General features: G+C 47.0%; 1 protein-coding gene across 2 annotated transcripts in view; it reads left to right on the top strand.

Annotated features, from left to right (window-relative positions):
* The window catches only part of LOC128782881 (transitional endoplasmic reticulum ATPase-like), a 57,795-nt gene extending 37,003 nt beyond the window's left edge, over window positions 1-20,792 (top strand). For both annotated transcript variants that reach the window (XM_053933384.1, XM_053933385.1), the window contains 5 exons: window positions 4,698-4,910; window positions 16,144-16,452; window positions 18,309-18,464; window positions 18,810-18,964; window positions 20,347-20,792. In XM_053933384.1, the coding sequence (XP_053789359.1) occupies window positions 4,698-4,910; window positions 16,144-16,452; window positions 18,309-18,464; window positions 18,810-18,964; window positions 20,347-20,452 (939 nt within the window). In that variant the 3' untranslated portion in view covers window positions 20,453-20,792. The remainder of the gene's footprint in view (window positions 1-4,697; window positions 4,911-16,143; window positions 16,453-18,308; window positions 18,465-18,809; window positions 18,965-20,346) is intronic.
* The last annotated feature ends 3,089 nt before the right edge of the window (window positions 20,793-23,881 follow it).

Below are 23,881 nucleotides of genomic sequence, written 5' to 3'. Positions count from 1 at the left end.
TGCACATCCACCCCGGCTGCTCCGTGGGTGCTACCCCTACGCTGGCTGAGTAAGCCTGTGCTGGTACCATGCCCTGGGGAATCATTTGTGTCAGAGCGCAGTTCCCCTTTGCGCTTGTCTTCCCATTTCCTGAACAGTAAGAGCCTGAGATGAGAGATGCGGGACTTCAGGCGGGTCTTCAAAATGCAGTTTATTGTATCCAAGATTTTACAACAGTCCGGGGTCGTGAGTGACAGAGCCTGCACCTACAGCTGTCAGCTCCAGCTGTCGACAAGCCAGAAGATGCTTTAGTTTTGGTTACATTGCATTATATACTTTGCTGACCATCTTAATACATAAGAACCAATCTATACCTTTACTTTTACCTATAGCCTATCATAACTACTGTCATTACCATATTATGGTTAATACTATCCAATCACATGAGTTAGTATGTTACAGTTTAAGCTAGAAGTTGTTTTTCAGTTTTCTTGCAGTGGAAAATTCTGAGACCTTTTTTCTACTTGCCAAATCAACATGTCTTGTTTGCCTGTGGTATCTTTCTGCTTGGTAAAGACACCTTTCTGTTTGTGGTCAGCTTATCCTTTGCTCTAAGTCATAAAGCCTCTTTCCAACTCGACATAATCTTTGCCTTCTTAGTTGTCCAGCAAGACTGGCTCAGCAAACCTCAATTTATACATCTATTGTTCTTCTATATCAAAACTTGCTTCCATCTCTATTCCATTCTCAGGTTCTACATTCAGAGATCTTTCTGCCAAGCATACATATCTGTTAAACTTTCTTGTCAAACTTTCATCCTTCCCAACACCGAACCTACCAAAAGCTGACCATTGGCATGGTATTTAGAGTTACATTGGTTTGCATAATGATCTGTATTTGCACACTTAGCACACAAGAAATTATTCTTATTTCTTTTCTGTTTCTGTGTTCCCTGGTTTTGCTTGCCCTTATTTTTCACCTGTTTCTGTTGTCCATCCCCTGAGGATGTCTGGCCTGGCTGTAAAGCAGCCACCAAAACAGACATTTTGTAGTCTACAGAACCTACTTTTGAACATGCTTGGACCATGTCTGTTAATGTTGAGTCGCCTGGAAGAGCATCCATGATCTTCCTACAATTGTTGTTTGTGTTGTCTCTTGCTAATTGCTTACATAAAATCTGCCTCAAATTATCATCCTCAACCTGCTTTTCCAGGGCTGCTGCAATTTTCTCAACAAATGGTAGAAATGGTTCTCTTATTCCTTGAGTTATTTTCACATATAGTGTTTTGGGAACGGCTGTTTCTATAGTTTTTAACAGTGCTCCAAAGCCTATCTTTTGACTGCTCGAGAATGGCAGGGTCCCGGGTAGCCTGAAGATCAGGATTAGAGAAGGCATTCTTCCCCATGAGAGCATCCACTCCCACAGCATACCTGGGATCATTCGGAGGCAATCGCAGGTTCTCTGCTGCAGCCCTATCAGCCATCTTCCTCCAGTTGTCCTTAAAAACTTTAAATTGTACAGGTTGGAACAATCTTTGAGTTATATGTTTAATATCAAATGGAGCAAGCAGGTCAGTGTTTATCACTCAGATAATTTGCATAACTTGTGAAGAACCAAGCCCATATTTTTCTACTTTACCTTGCAAATCCTGCACGACTCGCCATTCTATGACACCGTGCTTGTCGGCTTGTCCTGTATTTGGGACAGCTTTATACACGGGAAAGGCTTGGACTCCCCCTTGTGACGGAGCATTGCCTCCCTGATCCACCTGTGTCCCCTCCTCAGATGCTGGATTAACTACTTGACTGTCCCCTATGGCCCCTTCCTCCGCATTTATCGCGTTGATGAGTCCGCCCCCGGGCATTCCCACCTTCTCTAACAGGTCTCAATCCCCATTCTCCAGAGCCCGCAATTTGACCAATTCCCAAAACCGGCGAGGGTTCGTCGGTCACACGGTCACCCGACAAGGGGGCAATGTCCAGTGATGACTCTGGTATGATGTCGCTGCTTGTCGGTGCCGGCATTCCGCCACCAGGCCACGCCCCCGGTGGGGGGCAGGTTGCCGATCTTTGTCGCTGTCGCTGTCACTGTCCGTGTCCCGGGGTGGGGGCGGGCGGGACAGCCTGCGGGAGGTGGAGGATGGTGGGCCGGCTAGAAGCACCAAAGCGGTGGAGCCGGCTGCAAGCCCTGAGGCAGGGAAGTTGGCAGCAGCCAGCGGAGCGGGGGACCCGGCCATGGCGGGCGGTGCGGGCTGTGGCGGTGAAGCTGCAAGAGGTATGATGCCTGCTGATCCGCACGCAGCAGAGGGAGGAGGAGTAGGCACAGGCAGTTGCACCATTTCCGCAGGTGAAAGCGGAGGGGCAGAAGAGATCGCGTCTCCGGTCGCATCATTTGTCTACAGTGAAGGTGCTGCCGCTGCCGCTTGCGCTTGCACCGCAGAGGAGGAGGGGACTGGCGGGGGAAACAAAGTCGGCAGGAACAAAGGCACAACGGCAAGCGATGGCGATGCGGGGGGGGGGTGGTGCATACACTTGCACTCATTCCGCGGATGGGAACGGAGGAGCTGAAGGGGCGGTCGTTCCAGCCACGTCACTCGCCGGTGGTGGAGGCGGTTGCACCGCCTCCTGCAGTGCAGGGGAAGAAGGAACCGGCGGCAGGGTCTGGGAAGCTGGCTGGCCGTACAAGGGCTGTCTCCCGGCCAGCTGTGGTGCAGAGAGGGGAGGGGCCGGTGGGTGGAGCTAAGCTGCTTGTGTAGCAGGCTGTGACAAGGACATGCTGCTTACCGCTTGCGGAGCAGAGAAAACTGGCGCTGACGGGGAGGGCGAAACCAATTGCGGCGAGGGCCTCCCGTGATGTCTCGCAGTGCAGGGGGAGCCAGAATCGCTGGCTGTGGCAGGGACACCCCGGCCGCCACCTGTGGCGCTGGGGGAGGCGAAGGTGGCGCGAATAGAGGGGAACGCTCTGCCAGGTCCAATCGGGACACGGCTACCGAAGTCGTCGGGGGCAGCGTCGCAGGAGAAGGATATTTCAGCGGAACACAGTCCCTGGGCGAGGGATATATTCTGTGGGGAATCTCCATGACTCTCGAGGGTCCGGGCGGAGCCGATAAAGAGCCGGCAGCCCCCTGCCCGGCTCCCTCTCCCGCCAGGGTGTGTGTGTCCATGGAGAGAGCATCTTCACTTTCTCAGTCCCCCATCTCCGTTTCACTTCCCCTTGGGGTCCAACCTTGCAAAGCTCTCGAAAAGACTCCCCAGGTAACTGCTAACTGAGGTGTGGTCTTATCTCCCCTGATGACCTCGTCCCACAGGCAGTGGCCAAGTCTCTGGATTAAATGCATTGTTTGCGTCTACTGAAAAGTCATGGGGCCTCACCCAGGCAAGTAAGGCACACAGGGAATGATCTGACACAGGAACCCCCTTACGTGGCAAAGCATCCTTCCATGCAGAAATAACTAATCTCTTCCGTAGAAAGTTGGTTCCCCATATTGAAGGAAACCCTTCCCAGCAGCCCGCACGCAGCAGTAGTCTACTCTGGGATGTAAACACTTTAGCTATGCTGGGAAAAGCCGTTCCACCCTAGCTGTTTGGCATTGGGCTGCTACCCATGGTCATGAAAAGACCAGCTGTCTCAAGGAGGCACGGGGAAAATCACTGTTACCACTCTTAAATGGAGGACAGAGGGCATCCAGTCTGTCCTGCGAGGACCGGCGGGGCCACTGCGGCGTCTCCCGGTGGGGTCGATCCGAAGCATCCCATTCATCCTGCAGTTTCTGGAGGGGTAACCAGATGTTGCTGTTGAGTTAGGAATGACAAGGAAAAGACGACACAGACTCCAATGCTTCTTAGAAGGCATGAAGCAAGGTTTATTAGAAACTACACACATTTATAGACAGAATCATTCACCCAGAACCTGATTGGTACTTAAACAACACCCCTCACACCATTGGTTAATTAGGAACAACACCTTCTTGTAAATACCTTTCCATAAACATCATGTACAAACATTCCACATGTTCACAAGCACCAGGTGCAGAGGTTAAGATAAGAATTGTTTTAATTCTTTCTCTGAGCTTTCTTACAACTTCCCCAGGATGATGCCTGGGAAAGTTATCTGTTTCTCTCTGACTAAACTGTCAGCATCCACAACCTTGCACTTGGCCTTGTTGAACTTCATGAGGTTTGCACAGACCCACCTCTCAAGCCTGTCCAGGTCCCTCTGGATGCCATTCCTTCCCTCCAGCATGTTGACCGCACCACACAGCTTGGTGTCATTGGCAAACTTGCTGAGGATGCACTCAATCCCACTGTCCATGTCACCGACACAGATGGTAAATAGTGCTAGTCCCAACACTGGTCCCTGAGGACACCACTTTTCACTGGTCTTCACTTGGACATCGAGCTGTTGACTGCAACTCTTTGAGTGTGACCATCCAGCCAATTCCTTATCCACTGAGTGGTCCACCCATCAAATCCCAATCTTTCTAGTTTAGAGCCCAGGATGGCATGTGGGACACTGTCCAATGCTTTGCACAAGTCATCTCAGGTAGTGCTTCTGGTAGGAGCAGAAACAAAACTGGTCTAGTGGAAAGTGTCCCTGCCTGTGGACTAGAGGATTTTTGAAGGTTCCTTCCAACCCAAACAATTATGTGATTCTAAGATATAGTCCTGTTCTAGCTTATATTGAGAGATTTTAATTTGTTTGTTTGGTTCTCTTTCAGTATCCTGTGGAACACCCAGACAAATTCCTCAAATTTGGCATGACCCCATCAAAAGGGGTTCTGTTCTATGGGCCACCTGGTTGTGGTAAGACACTCCTGGCCAAAGCCATTGCTAATGAATGCCAGGCAAACTTCATTTCCATCAAGGGGCCGGAATTGCTGACCATGTGGTTTGGTGAGTCTGAAGCCAACGTGCGTGAGATCTTTGACAAAGTAAGTATTTCTTCTACTCCTTGTGCTATGTTTGTGCTGAGGTACTCCCAAACCCTCTACTGCACCCATCTTACTGGCCTGGTTTTGTTTTCCTTGCTTGCACTGAGAGCAGAGGCTGCTCCTTTGATGTTAGGGTATTGTCTTGGTTTGAAAGACAAGTGTTTGCTAAGGAAGGCAGGAGCCTTGCTTGGAATGGAAAATGCAAACTCCTTTCTCCCAAATTATTATAATTTTGAAATTAAGGGGCTCTCAGGCAAAGATATGAGAATAGGAATAACAGTTCTTTACTAGTATGTATAAATAAAAAAAACCCCTACAACTTATTAGGAAAATTAAAATAAAATGCAGTAGTACAAAAAACACTGTCAGAGACAGAATACAACCTAACACCTTTGATGCTGTTGAGCAGGACGGGAACAGAGAATTCTAGATTAGAAGGCTAAGAAAATGAGTTCTTTTTTTTTTTATTTTAAATGTACTGCTCTATATATAGAGAACATCGAGAAGACTAATTTCATTGGTCTTAGAGTAAAAACATGTCACAACATTGGTGTGCAGTGAATGACACACAGTGGCAGAGCATATCTATAAACAATGTGAATAACAAGATAGATTAGAGATTTATTTACATTCTTTCCCAACTGTTTCCCAGGCTGTCGCCTGGTTAGAAAACCTTTCTCTTTCTCTCTGACTGAGCTGAGAATACCCACACACTTTGTTGGTCAGGGTGTTGGTAGAAGTCTGGTTAAGTGGTGGCTGCAGTCCTTCTGAAGTGACAGATGTAGTTCTGTTGAAGCAGTGATCCTGTACAAGGGTGTAGGTTTCCTCTGAAGGTCCAGTGGTGATGTAGAAGGGTCTGGTCTTCTGGGAATCTAGTCGAAAAAGGCTGCCTGTGGTGTTCCAAATATCTGATTATATCCAGGTAGGAATGCTTGGCTCCTCCCCTTGGGTGGCGCATCTCACAATGGGATGGTGTAATTTTATCAGTCATGCAGTGAGACTCAATGGCTCATTAACAGAAGATATCCCCCTGGAAGGAGGATTGTTTGTGGAAGAGATAAAGAACACTGCCCCACCTGGTTTTAAGAGATAGTAATAGAATACATACTTTTGGTTACACCTTGCATTGCAACTTAAGACAGGTATGAATTCTCTTTGGCAATATAGATATTTAGATGGTTTTCTCCCACTGGAATTTGTATCTGTTGTTACAGGATTATAAATGCCCCAGTGTCTTAGCAGGGAGGCTAGCATTAGGATGGCATAGATATTCTCTGCATCCCTGAAAACTTATTTCAACACCTCATTAACCATCACCATCTACAGATTTTTAAAGGATGTTATGGGTTCTTATTTTTCTACAGTTGGACGAAATGATCATTGTAGGCCACTTCAAACTGAAATTTTCTTTTCTATTCTATTCTATTCTATTCTATTCTATTCTATTCTATTCTATTCCTGCAATATATATGGCTTGCAAAGGAGCCCACTTCCACTGCCCAGTTTCCCTGTAGATAGTGTGACCTCCTGTCCCAGGAGGTTATCTGCATGGATTATCCTGAGAATCCTCATTCCTGTGGTCAGGGAAGGTGCTGAAAGAGCAAAGTTGGAAAGAGAGTGAGAGAGAAAAATTTAGCTTGAGAGGGAACCTCAGAGGCTATCTGGTTCAGCTGTTTGTCCAGAGCAGGGAGATAGCTTGGAAATTCAATCAGATTGCTCAGGACTGTCTTGGTTTGAAAGACAGGTGTCTGCCAAGGAAGGTGGGAACCTCTGCTGGGATGGAAAATAAGACCCCCTTCCCTCTGAATTACTATAACTTTGAAATTAAGGGGCTCTCAGGCAAAGATATGGGAAAAAATAACAGTTCTTTACTAATATGTATGTGTATAACTGACGCTGTTGAGCAGGACAGGAACAGAGAACTCCAGATCAGAAGGCAAAGAAAATGAACTCTCTCTTTATTTCAAATGTACCGCTCTATATATAGAGAACATCGAGAAGACTAATTTCATTGGTCTTAGAGTAAAAACATGTCACACCATTGGTGTGCAGTGAATGACACACAGTAGCAGAACATATCTATAAACAATGTGAATAACAAGACAGATTAGAGAATTATTTACATTCTTTCCCAACTGTTTCCCAGGCTCTTGCCTGGTTAGAAAACCTTTCTCTTTCTCTCTGACTGAGCTGAGAATATCCACATATAACAAGGCAAACAAAACCAGAAAACCCAGTAACAGCCTTCTGTCGGCTGTCAAGCATGTTCCCCTTTGGTGTAGTTACGGTCACGGGCGGCAGGGGCACTGTTGACTCCTGTCTGGGCAGGGCAGGTGCAATGATTCACTCGCGGCTGCAGGAGGCGCTGTGGCATGACCTCAGCTGTCTCTCACGTGGGTAATGGCAGGCATAGCCGGCAGAAGAGATGGAAAAGGGGCTTCCTTTACAAACTCACACAGGGGCAGTTAGTCCTGGTGCCCCTCCGGATAGCAAAATGAGCTGTAGCAGGAGCCTCGGAAGCAGTAAGCTGGAATGGCAGGGACGAGCAGACCTGGGGTAGCAAACAGAATGTGTCAGAAACTCCTCATCTGTAGCAGGAGCCGCGGGGTGTCCTGGTAGGCACAGTGCTGGGTTGCAGTGTAGCAAAAACCCCAGAGCAGTGGCAGAAAAACGGTGGGGCTGGGCATCAGCAAGCTGGGCTTCCAAACGTTGCCAGGAAAGGCTCCCTTGGAGGGGGAGGGGCTCAGGGGCCTGGGTTTTCCCCTGAGGCACCTGAGTAGATGGTGAAGGTCCTTTCCAGAGAGATAGGGTGTTAATAAGGTCTCAGTGCAACGGCTGCTCGTACAAGCAAAATACTCACTTGCAGTAGGATAGAACAGTAATGGGCTGGACTCTGCAGTGGCAGCGATTGCAGCAGCTCAACTGTTCCCTCTGATCTCGAGCACAAGAGAGAGAGGAGTTGAGCCCAGCCCCTCACCCCCAGGCCAAAATCTCGCGGTATCTCTGCCCTTCCCAAGAGAAAACCCCTCAGATAAGCGAGTAGCCAGCTGCACCCTTCCCTCTCCTCCTCCTCCCAGCCACATCTTTTGTCTCTCAAGTATTTGTGGTTATTGTCTCTCAGCAACAAATGGGACAAAATTCCATGAGAGAAAGAAAAAAAAAAAGGAGAAAAACCTAACCTCCAACAAGGGCCCTGTGTTATGAACATGTGCTAAAGATGGAGAATCCCTGACCTCTCTGGTTCCTGTGCTAGTGTTTGAGCTCTCACATTGTGAGGATTCTTTCCCCCCTTATTTCTGACTGCAATTTTCTTTGCAGCCATTTGTGTCTCTGGTCTTTCATCCTTTTGCTGTGTGTGAGAAACAAGGCTCACTCTTTAACATTTTTAAAAGTTTAATAAGGGATAAAAGGGACAATATCCAGTGCTGGGGTGCTTGGCAAACTGCCAAAAGCACACCGTTAGCTTAAAACAAATTTCTTATATACTTTTTCATTACATTCGTTAAATGCATATTCATGAAGATTATACATATTCAAACATTCCTCTGAGTACTTTTACATGTTCTGGAAATTCTTTAGCTTTGTTCGACCCCTGACCCGTCGTGCAATAGTGTAGCTTTGATTTTTGGGAGTCGTGTATGTCATTTCCTCACAACATGTATACCATTTCCTCACAACGTGCATGCCATTTCCTCATAACGTCAAACGGGGAATTATTGATAGCCCCAGGGTCAGTGGCAGAAGTACTTTTCACATCCTTTCTTTCCATGTTATCTGTGTGGTTTTTTCAATGTTATCTAATCATACAGTTTTAGCTATTTCCACAAACTTATCTAAGTTATTCTCACTACTGTCAGTTAGCTAAAAATAAAAGCATCCTGCAAAAGTTAACATTCCATAGTCTCTATTTTAATATTTTGCGAAAGCCTAAACTACAATATATATTTATCACATTAATACATAGATAAGGTACACATGGCCAGGGAAATGGCCACAAAAGCTGACAAATTATATCAAAAACAGTTTAAAAGTGATTACAAACTGTACTACATCAAAATCGTTGTTAATAATAATTTGCAAAAGCTAATACATAATAGCGAAAGCAAACAAATACATAGTTATTTATAACACTGTGCATTTTGAAGAAGGATATAGCTCCCTTTTCCCTATAACTCTACATATTAGGTAGCTGAAGACAGATTGGATTTCCCCCTTCCATTTGATATTTCTTACCTACTGATACTCAAGTGCCTAAATGTCTTGGTTTGAGACAAGTTTAGGAGGAAATGTCCCGAAAGGAACGTCTTCTCTGAAGAAGGCAGGTTTTGGCACTCCCTCCCTGTAGTGGGTTGACCGCTGGCCAAACGCCAGTGCATTCACGAAAATCGTCTAGTCATCTTCCTCTGCTATAATTGGAGCAGAGGAGGGGGGAAAAAACCCAGTTACACTAAAGCTCATGGGGTTGAGATAAGGATTAGGAGAAAATGCTTGAGGGGCAAAATAGGCTCAAAATTTTAAAGGGTATAAAGAAAACTTTATTAACAGAACTAAAATAAGAATTATAAGAGCTAAATAAACTTTTAGAACACTTTTCTTCCCCCAGCCCCTCTTTCCTTCTCACTAACAACATAAAGAGATAAAACCTGTGATTATCAGTCAGTTTGCCACTTCTAAAAAAGAATTTTTTCAGCTCATTTAAGGATAGGAGTCTCTTCTGTCAAGCCACAAGAAACAGTTTCCTTGTGGTTTTAAGTTCACAGTTAAACAGTCTGCCCGTTAAAAACTTGTTTGCTTCGTGAAAGTCCCTCCCATTGACTTACAGTTTTTCCCACAACTGCTGTCGAGGGCCATTTTGGCTACTGGGGTATAATTTTAAGGATGAGCTGTTCTATTATAGAAGCAAAAGTTCTCTTCTTCTGTCTCTGGAAGTAAAAATTCTGTTTTTCTATTTCTGAAAGCAAAGGTTCTCGTCTGTCTCTGAAAGCAAAGATTCTCTCTCTCTGTTCAAGTCAGATCAGAGCTTGGCGTCTGTAGGCTTTATCTCAAGTGGAATTTTACAGCACGGAAAGGGTTAATCTCGTCCAGGCCCTGCATCAAGGAATTGCGTGTTCTGCCTCTTGCTGCTGGTCATGTGATCTTCCCCGGCGCTGCACAAGCCGCTCCGGGCGCTGTTTTCTGTCCTTTTGTCTGCAGTGAGGCAGATTAGAAGCAGACACGCACGCAAAGTCTCTCGCTGGCTGGGCTAGGATGGCGGCGGCCGCTCTGGCCGCATGGCTGTTTTCCGGCCCCGGCCGCTCTCAGTTCCAGCCATGGGGCCATTTCCTGCGCAGACTGCAGAGCTGCTCATTGGTCTCAGCCGCACGGTGCCCCGTGGCGCCAGGACAGCCCCCAGCAGGATGGCTCGGCAGCTTGCATCTGGAACGGGGCCCGGCCGGCCCGGAGCCCAGCAGAGCCGGCCTGGCCCGATGACTGTGGGCGGAGCTTAGCAGCAGCAGGATTTCAGCAGCCGCGCCGTAGCCCGGCCTGGCCTGGGCTTCCCCTCCTGCTGCCTGGCAGCCGGGCCACGCGGGCCCGGCCTGGCCTTACCGGGAAGGGTAGGGGGGAGGGCCTCCACTCTTTTGCAGAAAGCAGGAAATAAGAGAGAACTTTTCGCGGTTTCTCCTTTCTTAAATATGGTATTCATAGAGGCGGTTCTAGCTTCTCAAATTGGCTAATTGGTGTATCCGTTATCAAAGCCAGCCAGAGATTGGTTTTGCCAGGCACGGAGGAAGCTGTAGTGTTCTTTACAGAGAGAATTACTTCTGTACCTGATGGTTTTTTCCCTTAACTAAAACCAAGCTATTTCAAACCACAACACTCCCCCACCACTGATATGAAAGGAATTTCTTGGAAGAACGTGAAAAAAACTGTTTATTTAGCACACACACAGAGTGCACACAGGCACGGGAAAAAAACAAATAATGTTAAATAGTAAAACCTTCTTGCTGCAGAGAAAGCTGGTGGATTCAGAGTTCTTTCTGTAGGTGTGGCTCGGCTCCTCCCAAGGTCCAGAGCCAGAATGCAGCATCCTGGGGCCTCCCCCGCCGGCTCCCGGCGATGGTCTGTTCTTGGACCAGAGCAAAGCTGAACAGTTCCAGAATGTTACAGATGAGTAATGTAATGGTTGTCTCTCACAATTAAGAGATAGATATTATGCGTATGTTAAGATGTATAGTGATGTTATTGTAATATGTCCTCCCATAGTCCTCTTTCCTCTCCCCCTTGTAATAGCCTTAGTAGTCAAGGCATTTGGAAAGTGCCGGCTTATTACTAGGAGGTGCGACATAACAACGTCTGACCTCCAATCAAGACAAAACTTTGGTATAAAAGGCAGAGCATCCATTTTGTAGACGAGCATGTGGCTGCTAGTCACAAAGACTCCCAGCGCTGCAATTTTTCCTTATTCAGTCCTTTGCTGTACTTTTTTGTTAAGGTTTAATAAACCTTTTAAAATTTTAAAAGTGAGGGTCATTTCTCACAAATGATCTCCTGGATCGTTCGGGAGAGCCTGTAGTTAGATAAGACTGAGAACAAATAGGAAGTCCCCAAAGAGAGAAGGAGGAAATACAGAGATGTCAACAGGTATACCTCCTGATAACCCACTGAGAAGAAAACAAACCTGGTAGAGATGTGACCCCAACACCAAAAGTATGCAATATTATGTAATAAAATACACTAAGAAGGAGATTGAATATATGTACTAGCCATAGTGTGAGTCAAAAGAAAAGTAGATGTATCAAGTTTTAACTACTCTACACTCCATCCAAACAAAATCCTAGACTCCAGAAAAAAACCCACTAGCTTAGAGTGTACTTTGTTTTCCTCCTCTCTTTTACCACCTCCTGCCTTCTTGTCTCTTTCTCTGTGAATACTATTTTTCGATCTGCTCTTGTAGCATACTGTTGAGTAGTACTGGTAGGTCATTACTGCAGTCACTTTTATTTTAAGCTCTACTTAGATTCTCTGTAAGGGGACAGAAAATTGGCAAGTCTTTGCTAAGCTTCTGCTCTTCCCTCCTCTCCCTGAAAAAGCTGAGTCTTACAGTACACTGTAATGCTCTGTTTCCCTCAGGCAGTTTAGTTTGTGTACATCATCTTAAAAATGTGACTGAGAAAATCCCTGAAATACAGTGTTAATTTTTTAACACTTTACCTGAAATTGTTGTTTTCCAGTTGATTTTGATGTTGAAACCGTTCATTGTAGCTGCTCTCCATACAAAGAAACCTTTAGACAGGTTTACTCTTACTGCCAGTAGAAGAGAATTTTCAATAATTTCTGCAGTTTTGTGGTGGTGGTCTTGGTATTTGCGTGCTTCAGTAGTGTTCATCCAGCCACACTTCATGTGGAAATGGAATTCCCAAGAGACAAATGTTTCAGGTTTGAACCCAAAGTGTATCTATATTTTATGTTCTTTTGTCTGTCAGAGCTCACGTGCTTTGTTACACTGCAAGGATGCATATGCTCATGGAATCTCTGGCATTGCTGTAGAAAACTAAATATATACCTCGTAAAAGTGTACCTTGAGTCAGCACTGACAGCTGTACATCAGGAAGTGATTTTCTGTCAGACTGAACCAAGCTTCTTTAGAAAACAGGAGACCTTATATCGATGAGAATTATTTATTAGAAATTACAGTTGTTTTCCACTCAAATTTCCATGCATAACAAAGATACCTTTCCCTCTTTCAGTCTGAGATTAAATATTGATAAAAAACTTTGAAACAAAGTCACTGTCACCTCTGCAAAGAGGCCTGAAGCTTTCCTTAATGTACCCCCAGAGGACTGTGAGCTACCCTCCACAGTAATAAAGGCCACAAATACCCCTCCTCAGTTAAGAAGTAAAAGGTGCCTCTTGACAAAACACAAGCTTCCAAGGCAGTGGAGTAAGGCTGTTGTTAGTTCCTACCCCAACATCCCATCATAATGTAAGGGGTGAGAAACACCACGTGTGCTATGTGCTAGCAGTGATCCTCAATAAATCCTTCTAATCCTCTCCTTTGTGCTAGTCAAGCTCCTAGAGAAAACAAGGCAGCAAAAAGTGCTCAGTTTTGCCCTTGTAGAGTGAGAGGCAAAAAGCAAGAATCCAGCATAGTCTCCTTTTGACCTTTCCTTTAAGACAGGCCTGTCTGTTCCCACCCCAAAGGCACAGAGGGTGCTCTTTAAACTGTGCCACAATGTCCCACCCATACTCCCCTCTCCTGTCCCCATCCCCACTATGACATGATCCCACGAGGAGAGACCCACGGGGGCCTCTGGGCCAGGAGAGCTCTGAGAGAGCGCTGTACATGTGTATGCCCATGTGTACGGCTCTGTGTGCACATGTGTTTTCTGGTGTGCCCAGATGTGAGTGTACATGTCCTGCTTTGCACAGTGTACATGTGTGTTAGTGTGCACAGCACTATTCATATAGATTTGCTGACATGTATACGTGATGTGTGCACTGCTGTTTACATGTGTGTTAAATTACACACTCTCAGGTATGAGTGGGTCTATGCACAGCTCCGTGATTGTGAGTGTGCACAAGCTGTGCAAGTGTGAGCATGGCTCTGAGTGGGACATGCGTATATTAATGTGTATGACACTGCACACATTGGTGTACTCAAGCTCTACGTGCAAGCAGGTCTTCTGCCTGTAGGCATGTGTGCATTAGTAGGGACTGTACATAAGTGAGTGTCTGTGTAGCACGTGTGCTAGTGTGGCAGGTTAGGTGTACACAAGTGTGTGCTGCTAGCAAGTACCATAGTGCACAAGAGCTCTGTGCAGGTGAGCAGGCACCTATGTGTATGTACACTAGCTCTGCACATGTTCCTGTATGCACACACAGGCTGGGCATGTCCAGGGACATAGCTCTAGATACACAGCTCTGTGCATCCGGCTGCTGTCCCACCTGGAAAAACAGATGTGTGTATATATATGTATTTGTGTGTGTGTCACTACCTAGCTCTGCTGGCTAGAGTGGCCCCTAGCTCTCTGTGTAAACTCTGTTCTTGTAAGGAGAAAAAATTTGCCTCTATGTATAAGTTTGCCAAAAAGTTTATGTAAAGTTGTGTACAGTGATTTCCATCAAATTTAATAGTGTTTAAGTTTCCGTTAAATCCCTATAAACAGGGGTATCTACAATCACTGTGATCCACTGCTGTTCTAACCCATGTTCCCTAAAAACTGCTGCCATCAAAATGGGATGCTAGACCAAGTACTAAACCTCTCTGTGATTCTAATGCTTCCTAGGCTGCAGTTCCCTTGTGTCAACAGTAGTAACTACTTTAAGACTCGATTAAACATATGAGGCAGTGCTATGTGCATTGTCTTCAATTTAACCCCTCAGTGGGGAGGTCCCTTTCAGGTACTGCTAACCACTGAATCGGCTGTGCAAACTGCAGAACAAGAGTGGACTCATGTCAACAGAATTAAAGCCCCAGTAAAAGAACCCAAAGAATAGACTATAACATCCAGACCAGGTGAGAGATAACCAAAGAAGCTCGAAGACATCCAAAAAGTAGAGTCGAGCTTCCACCAGTCAGCTTGAAGATTGTTTTAACTAACACTTTGAGCGGGGAGTTTGAACTGTAACATTTATTGATGTAATTGTCCTGTTTTAATAGATGGGAATTACAAGCATCTGTTGAGGGGAAGTACACAGGGAACTGTAAGAGGTATTGGGACGGTTTCCTTAAGAACCAACAAGTAGAGTAAAACAAGAAATAGATGGCATGACCGAGTTGGCCCCTGTGTTCGCCACCGAGAAGATTATAGCCCTGTTGCGGGCAGCAATCCCATAGGCATGGTAAGGTAGGGGCAAGAAAGCCATACTGGACCTCTATCATTCCTCAGTTATCTTTTAATACAACAGAGACTAGAAGGCATGACTGAGTTGGCCTTTGTACTCACCACTAAGATACACCTGCTATGAGTAGCCAACCCCATAGGCATGGTAGATGGGAGTAAAAAGGCCATACCAGAGCTCTGTGATCCCCTTTTGTCCATTCCAAATAAGTGTGTCTAAGGAAAACCTAGGATTTTTTTTCCTGTTCCCACTGTCCTCGCCCACATCAACAGATGCTAGTATGACTCATTAAAAAAAAATTATTTCTTTATCATTTTTGAGAAGTAGGACTAGATTATCATAATCAAAAATGAGAGTTAATTGTTCGAGCCAAATGGCTTATAGAAAAGGAAAAGGAGAGTTTGCTATAGATGAGTAATGTAATGGTTGTCTCTCACAATTAAGAGATAGATATTATGTGTATGTTAAGATGTATAGTGATGTTATTGTAATATGTCCTCCCATAGTCCTCTTTCCCCTCCCCCTTGTAATAGCCTTAGTAGTCAAGGCATTTGGAGAGGGCTGGCTTATTACTAGGAGGTGGGACATAACAACACCTGACCTCCAATCAAGGCAAAACTTTGGGAGGGGCTAAGGGTATAAAAGGCAGAGCATCCATTTTGTAGATGAGCGCATGGCTGCTAGTCATGGAGACTTTCAACGCTGCAATTTTTCCTTATTCAGTCCTTTGTTGTATTTTTTTGTTAAGGTTTAATAAACCTTTTAAAATTTTAAAAGTGAGGGTCATTTCTCACAAAAGAAGCAACAGAAGTCAACAGAGAAGCTGTATGCAGTCCTGGGAAAGCTTCTTGCCTCAGCTAACCAAAATAAGCTAGCTAAATGCAAAGATGTACTTCGTCTTCGTGCTACACAACACAACTGAGAAAACATGGCAGAGGATGTGTGTTTGAACAGAGACCACCAAAAGAATTCCCCCGGCTCCCCCCCCCCTCAGACCCAGCTGAAAGTTACAGGACCCATTCCTGGGCATAAAGCATACAATAGAGGATACAGTATTATAAAGCCACCCCAAGACACTAAATAACCAATTGACGTCCCCAATCCTGGAGGGAGATCTGGTCCAGGCAAATTGGCTCCAGCTTTTCCTCTAGGCATTGGAGTTCCCACCCTTCTGCCTGGTTCACAGTGCTCTTAGTTTTGGGGAAATGCAGCTTGTTTTTCAGGAGAATTTGAGTGTTTGTGTGGCAGGAGACTGTTCCATAGCAACTCCTCCAAGCTGTCCTTGTGGCAGCAGAGCTCTGCTGTACTCTTCTAAGCTGCTTTAAATGTAGGGTAGGCTTACTGTGAAGTCAGCATGCTCCTTGCCTAGTGGTATAAACTTGGAGTAATTGTTCCCATTTGCTTTCTGCAGGCTCGTCAAGCAGCCCCATGTGTGCTCTTCTTTGATGAGCTGGACTCCATCGCCAAGGCCCGAGGTGGGAATATCGGTGATGGCGGCGGTGCTGCAGATCGTGTTATCAACCAGATTCTGACCGAGATGGATGGCATGTCCACCAAGAAAAATGTATTCATCATTGGTGCCACCAACAGGCCAGACATCATTGACCCAGCCATCCTGCGCCCTGGCCGCCTGGATCAGCTCATCTACATCCCCCTGCCTGACGAGAAGTCCCGGGTTGCAATTCTTAAGGCCAATCTGAGGAAATCACCAGTTGCCAAGGTAAGGATCTGTGCTTTGACTGTGTCTGGCTTTGGTTTGCTGTAAGCTGCACATGCTCCTCACAAGCTGGGGATAGAGCAGAGGGCTGGTGACTGCTCAATGCAATCCAGACCTGGGAAACCTTCAGTCCCTGAAGGATGGAAGTGAAGAAGTAGGGGGAGGCTTGAGCTCTGAGAGTAGGTATTAATAAAGGTTGGTGTTGGTGTGTAAGCACAGCAGGTCTTTGTCACATGGTGGAGTTCTGCCCACAGTGTGGGAACAGGAAAGCCTGTTATGGCAAGATGGAAAAGAATATTGTACTCTGAAAGAAAAGTAAATGTAGAAAACAGGTGGGAAATGGAAACTGAAGAGGAACTACTGAAATTAATTGTTGCTGAACTGAATTGTTGCAAGAGCTATGTTCCTTGCATAGGGAGCAGGCAATAATGAAACTGATAGCTGATCAGAGAAAAACAGATGTCAAGTGAGAGCTCAAGCTATTTCATGCCAAGCTTACCTTTTTAGGTGCTGCTGGGAAGGAAAGCTTCAAAGGAGGTTGAAGTACTACTCTCTCAGTTGAAGGGAAGGAGCAGAAGATTGGTTGTCTTGGTCTGCCTGTGTGTCATTCCTATTTCTAGTCTGACAGTGTTTCATTTGACTCCTTATGCTGAGACCAGAGTAAATCATATCCTAAATCCACAAGACAACCTGCATCTTCTTGAGGGTAAACAATGCAGAGGCATTTTTCCCCTTTAATCCACTCTCATGATACCCCACCTGGAGTACTGTGTCCAGCTCTGGGCCCCCCAGCATAGGAAGGACATGGACCTGTTGGAGTGAGTCCAGAGGAGGCCACAAAAATACTCAGGGGACTGGAGCTCCTCCGCTATGAAGACAGGCTGAGAGACCTAAGGCTGTTCAGCCTGGAGAAGAGAAGGATCTGGGGAGACTTCATTACAGCCTTCCAATACCTAAAGGAGGCTTACAGGAAAAATGGGGAGGGATTCTTTGTCAGGGTGTGTAGTGATGGGACAAGGGTAAATGGCTTCAAACTGAAAGAGGACAGGGTTAGATGGGATACTGGGAAGAAATTTTTTACTATGAGGGTGGTGAGGCCCTGGCACAGGTTGCCCAGAGAAGTTGTGGATGCCCCATCCCTGAAAGTGTTCAAGGCCAGACTGGATAGGGCTCTGAGCAGCCTGGTCTAGTGGAAGGTGTCCCCGCCTGTGGATATTCTCAGCTCAGTCAGAGAGAAAGAGAAAGGTTTTCTAACCAGGCGAGAGCCTGGGAAGCAGTTGGGAAAGAATGTAAATAATTCTCTAATCTATCTTGTTATTCATATTGTTTATAGATATGTCCTGCTACTGTGCATCATTCACTGCACACCAATGGTGTGAGTGTTTTTACTCTAAGACCAATGAAATTAGTCTGCACGATGTTCTCTATATATAGAGTGGTGCATTTGAAATAAATCTGAGTTCATTCTCTTTTCCTTCTAACTTGGAGTCTTTCGTTCCCGTCCTGCTCAACAGCGATACCCGCCCATGGCAGGAGGGTTGGAACTAGATGATCTTTGAGGTCCCTTCCAACCCAAACCATTCTGTGATTTACAGCTGCTTCCCAGGATCTTATTGGGTGTGTGGGGAGTATGGCCTGCCTTTATATGTGGTTAACTTTTCCCAAAACCAAGAACCTTAACAGCTCATCTTTTCAAAATTGGCCAAAGTTGAGGCAGCACCTTTATACCATGAGATCTAAAGACACTTTTTTGTCACCTGAGGATGTAAAGTATAAAGGACAGACCTCTCTTGAGGGTTGTTTTTTTGTTTGGTTTTTGATGTTGTTTTTGTTGTTTTGTTTGGGTTTTTTTCCACTAGGATGTTGACCTGGATTTCCTAGCTAAGATGACCAATGGCTTTTCGGGGGCTGACCTGACAGAAATTTGCCAGCGTGCCTGCAAACTGGCCATCCGCGAATCCATCGAGAGTGAGATCAGGCGAGAACGTGAGAGGCAGACCAACCCTTCTGCCATGGTGAGTGGGATACTCCGAGCTTTCCCCACTTATGACACAGGCAGCCCACCCCTGCCTGTGGGTGAGGCAGGATGCATTCCTCTTCATAATCCTCGGTTGGGGATGAGTGGGGTCTCAGAAGAGAACATGGAATGGGAGCATGAGGTCCTCCTGGGGTACCTCACTGTCAGCATTGCTCAGAAAGCCAGCCCCTGCTGCAGCCCTGACTTAGTCTGCCATAGTGTCTCTCTCCAGCTCCAGCTTTGGTGGGTGTTGGAGCCTCCTGATCTAGTAGGAGGCTGTGGATGGCTGTTGGGCTACAGAGCTTGGGCATGCAGCTCACCTGGTTCCTCTGTCCTGCTGCAGGAGGTGGAGGAGGATGACCCGGTTCCCGAGATACGCAGGGATCACTTTGAGGAGGCCATGCGCTTTGCTCGCCGCTCTGTCAGTGACAACGACATCAGGAAATATGAGATGTTTGCACAGACCCTACAGCAGAGCCGTGGCTTTGGCAGCTTCAGGTAAACATGAGAAGGGCAGTGTGGCTCAGTTAGCCCCAGAACAGAGCACTGAGGCACCTTTCTGCTGGATTCTGGATAAAAAATTCCCTCTTCCACTGCATTTTCCCCAGCATGTACAGCAGAAAGCTGAGTGTGTGGCAGGTGTAGGCTGTGCTGCAGGTTGGTTTTAGCTGCTCTGTTAGTACTCCTGGAGTCCAACAACCCTTTTTCCTTTAACGCAAGTGTCTTGGTTTAAGACAATTTAAGGGGAACACTCTAAAATGAGTTGCCTCCCCTTATAGCTTTAAATAATCCCTTTCTACCAATGAGTTACAAACATGAGTAGATATAAGTGAAAAAAATAAAAGTTTACTAAAAAAACAAAACAGCAACAGGCAAAAAAAACCCGGTGATAATCACTAGTTACAAAGTTGCTAAATCTGAGAGTCCCCAGGAAGAGAAACTCAAAATGGCAGAGTAAACCCCCTGAAGATGTTGCCCTCCACAGATGACCACGTGTGGGGAAACAAAGGCAAAACGGTTTATTCTCCACCCATAAATGCAGAGGAGGTCCCCCTAATTGTCCCATGGAACAATGACAAAATGGCAGAGAATCCTCCTTCTGGGCCATGCGTTTGAGCGAGAGAACAAAGGAATCAACGTGGCAAACAAGCCTCCACAGTTCCAAAGCTCCCTCCCCCCCGCCTCCCCAAACGAACAACCAGAGCAGGGACAAACAAAACCTGGGAAAACTATTTCTGTCCAAAAAGAGTCAATGCTTCTAGGGAGCTGACACAGGCTCTCATGGTGGCTCAGCAGGCTTCCTCTCTCTCTCTCTCTCTGCCTCTTTCTCGGCCAGCTGGATCCAGCCAGTGTCGGCACTGCAGCCTCCAAGCCGCTGGTGTTGGTGCTGCTGTCTCGGGTCCCTGTTCTGATTGATGGGGGAGAAAAAAAATGGACTTCTGAGCACCTAAGAATGGTGGCCCAACCTCGACTGGCAAAATTCACTCTGTAGCAGTTTTTGATTGCGAAATGCAGCTTCTCATGTTGCTACTGTTGCTAGTAGAGGCAAGAGAGAGCTCTGCCTTCATGCCCCAACCTCAAAAAGCCCAAGCATCCCCCAGCCCCACAGCTCCATTTCTGGCCGCAGGGTTTTAAAGAGACAGTAACAATCTTTGGGCACAGATAGATATGGACTACAATAATATTTTGGGTTACCTAGGACAAGTGATACCCAGAAGTCATATAAACCTTTTGCATGATCTGCTGTAAGGTTTCATCCCATTCCTCCTGCCTGTCCTACTTGTCACTGGGGTTTGGCACAGAGGGAGGGTATGGCACTGAGCTGCAAGGAGGCTTTTGAACAGCATCTCTTCTCTCCTGTCCTGCACTGCTGCATGCAGGTTCCCATCAGGCAACCAGGGCAGTACCGGTCCGAGCCAAGGCACAGGAGGTGGCAGCGGGGGCAACGTGTACAGCGAAGACAATGACGACGATCTCTACGGTTAACTCTCAGCTTTGTGGACCAGCTCCACATCAGGCCACATTGTACAGCAAAAAAATCCAGTGTTCAGTGGACTCTTAGCTTCTTCATTCTTCAGTCAGAACAGTGTAGCTGCACACCAGACTTTGTACAGGGAATATTTTCTGCAAACACAAATCCAGAGTGGTGTTCAATTGGGAGGCAGACAGTGAATTAACAAGGAGGGGAACTGACTTAATTTCAGAGAAATTTCTGTGCTAGTTTATGTGGCAGAATCAGCAGCTTTAGTAAAGAATAAAATGCTAGCCTGTATTAAAAAAAAATCCCACAAAAATGATAAAAAATAATAAAAATCCCACAACACTCCTTTGCGTGTGCCTGGTACAGTGTAGTTTGTGTTGTCCCTGTAAACTCCATGTCTCATGCTATCTGAGCACTCCTCAGTCTGGTGGAGCCTATCTATATGCATGCTTCCCTGATGTGTTTGAGGTTGTTTTTCATTGTTATGTCTCTTAGCCCAAGTTAGCAGAAGAAATTGGTTTGGCAGTCTGTCTCTTTCCTGCTTCAATTTGGCAGGAAGCACCAACTAAGAGAGCCTGGTAGCAGGTATCTCTTGCTTCTCTGATGCTGGCCCTGAGCTGTCGGGTCTCCTGCTGCTTTGGCTCCTCTGCAGCAAAGGATTTCAGTAATCCTGGTTCTATCTGCCCTGCCTGAAGGTTGGTAGAAGGGGGCTCTTCAGCTGTCTCTGAAGTTTGTGGTGCAGCATGACCCTACTGTTAGAAAAGGGGATGCTACAGCACTGTTCATCAGGCTTTGTGGAGAGATTTTCCCCCTTCCCCTGCAATACTTTTGGAGTTCTGATGACAGACATGGCTCTCTGCTGCCAGCCTGCCCCTTTTTTTGCCTCATACTCTGTAGTTGGGTTCTGATCATAGTTCTAATCCTTCCTTTCTGGTTACAGGTTGCTGCCTTGCTCCTTGGTTTATTTTCCCTTCTCTTAACTGTACTGCTGTACTTCAGTGTTTTATATGAGAGAAGCCCTGGGTCTGGTCTCATCATGCACACAGGAGCAGTGTGGCATGCTGGATATGACCCAGCTGTGAACTGAAGGGGAGAGCCTGTTTGAGACAATGGCCATAAGATGTGCAGAGTGGTCATGTGCTATTGACTTGGAGAGAGTGCAGGAACTGAGGATTTCTGCAAAGTTTAAATGTTGATTGTGTGGCAGAAGGGTGCCCTAGGCTTTCGGGCTGAGCCACACTGAAGAGGGCAACTTCCCCTGTGGCAGGAGTTATGTGGGGCCTGAGCAATGTAAGTTTCAGCCCCAGAGCTTGGCAGACCTAGGAGAACTTCAGCAACCTGGCTATATTTAAGGGGAGAGGGGAGACATGCAAGAGTCTTGTCTCAAAATGATAGAAGGATGGGACTATCCATGAGAGGGGGACTAGTGCATACCAATGGGGAAAAAGAACACCTGTTGTGGTAGAACATGTAAGCCCCTGGGAAGCGGGGGTAGCCCCTTCTCAGGTCCTCTGTCTTGCTTAAGAGCTGTCTCCCCGCCAGCACCACTCTTGCCCTGTCCTTATGCCACCTCTGTTCTGCTTTGCAGAGAAAATGCTGGCCATTGTCTATAGCAGCAGGGTTAAGGATAGCCTGTCCCTCTCAGGCTGGCACTTCCCTTTCTGGGGATAACTGGCACCTGAAAACCTTTACTCCAGGGCTGCTTCCCTGCCTGTACTTTTCTCTGCTGCTCTGTGCTCCTTCAAGCAGGGTGGATGCAAGTACTGGCTTTGCTTTCATTGTGTCCTACCTGTTCATCAGTGCAAGCCCAAGAGAGGCAGATCCAGCCAGGGAAGGAACCAGCCACCTGGGAAGGTTCTCCATCCCTGCTGGGAGCTCTCTAGGACTCTTCCAAAAACCTTCCTCAGCTCTGGTATTTGGGTGAATTTCTTCCTGCCAGTTTGGGGATGTGACCATTCAGCAAGCCCCCAGAAGATCTACCCTGGCATCTCTGCTGTGGAGGCTGGGACAAGCAGTGTATAGGAGAGTAGGGTGCATGTGTCCCAGCTCCCCAAAGCCTTTCCTGCTACCTCTCATAATTGCAAATGCTAATTAAATCCATCACAAGGGCTGGAAACCCTCATCTTTTTTTTTTCCCTGCCACCTGTGGGACATGGTTCCATGGTTCCTTGTGGGGACAGCACCCACAGTGGCACTGAGAGCATCCGCCCTGCACTGGAGCTGTGTAAAACTGCTGGGGGGCAGAGGGTGTCCCCCAAATCAACACCTGCATCTATCAGGGAGCTTGACTAGGGTCTCCCTCACCCCCATGCATCTCCACCACCAGCAGCCCCAAGGACTGTATTTGGCCCCAATCTGTGCTCTTTTCCAGGGGCCATCCCTGCAGCAGGGACCCCTGGGAGCTGCATGGGCAAGAGCCTTTCCACAGCATACTTCTCCCCTGCCCAGGATCTTGCTGGGGAGACTGGGCAGCCCCAAAGGTGCTGGCAGGAGGAAGGTGCTGTCAGCTGGAGCTTGTCCTGAATGGAGCAAGATTAGTGAGGTGAGCAGCTGAGGGAGGCCCTTTCTTCACTGCAGTGGTCGGCATCTTCTCGTGCCCCCTGGGGTTCCCCATGTGGCCCCAGAGCTACATCCCCATGTCCTTGTGTGTCCCGTGTCCATCTCCTGCCCCCAGCCTTACAGCCAGGCTCCACAGAGGGCCATGTGTTGTGGATGCTGACAGCATCCACAATGTGTAGCCCAGCCATGGTGTATGCAGAATGAAGGATTGCATCCCCTTGCCCCGGCCAAGGCATTGTCATTAGAGGTTGGTCCCTGACCCAGGAGACTGGGGCCCTGCAGCACCCCAAGTCTCCGGGCTTAGCAGGGCGCTCCTGACAGCAGAGGGCAGTGAGCCATGTCCCCCATTTGGGGTTTGGCAGCCTCTGCCCAGGCCCCTTCCAAACACAATGCCCATGGGATTTTGTTCAAACCATCTGCCTTTACGGCTGCTCTTGCTTGGTGCCTTATGAACAAACATTTTTCCTGATTTCAGTGGGGAATGTCCCTGGGTACATGTGCTGCTGCCTCTTACCCAGCCCCAGGGCCACCTTTTCTTTTTCAAGAGCTGAGCACCAGCATCTCTCCAGCCCCCTCAGGCATTCTGTCAGCAAGGAGCCCCCTTCACTATCCCAGCTCCACCACCCTACCATTCATAGATTCTCCTCAGCTGGCCCCCACTCCTGCCTTTGTTGGCCACATCCTGGGAGCCCCAAGGGGATGCAGAACCCCCATGGGGTTGCCCTGGTACCAGTGAGAGACAAGCCCCTTCCCTAGCCCTGCTGCCTGCACCCAGGCCAGGGCAAGCACAGCCCCAGCATCTCCCATCACAACACACCCCAAGGAGGTATATTTTTTACTTTATTTTTTCTCTCAATACTGACATTTAAAAATAT

The sequence above is a fragment of the Vidua chalybeata genome (assembly GCF_026979565.1).
Source record: "Vidua chalybeata isolate OUT-0048 chromosome W unlocalized genomic scaffold, bVidCha1 merged haplotype SUPER_W_unloc_2, whole genome shotgun sequence".
In the NCBI taxonomy this organism is placed as follows: domain Eukaryota; kingdom Metazoa; phylum Chordata; class Aves; order Passeriformes; family Viduidae; genus Vidua; species Vidua chalybeata.
Note: the sequence above shows the minus strand (reverse complement) of the source record. Positions and strands in the feature narration are given on the sequence as shown.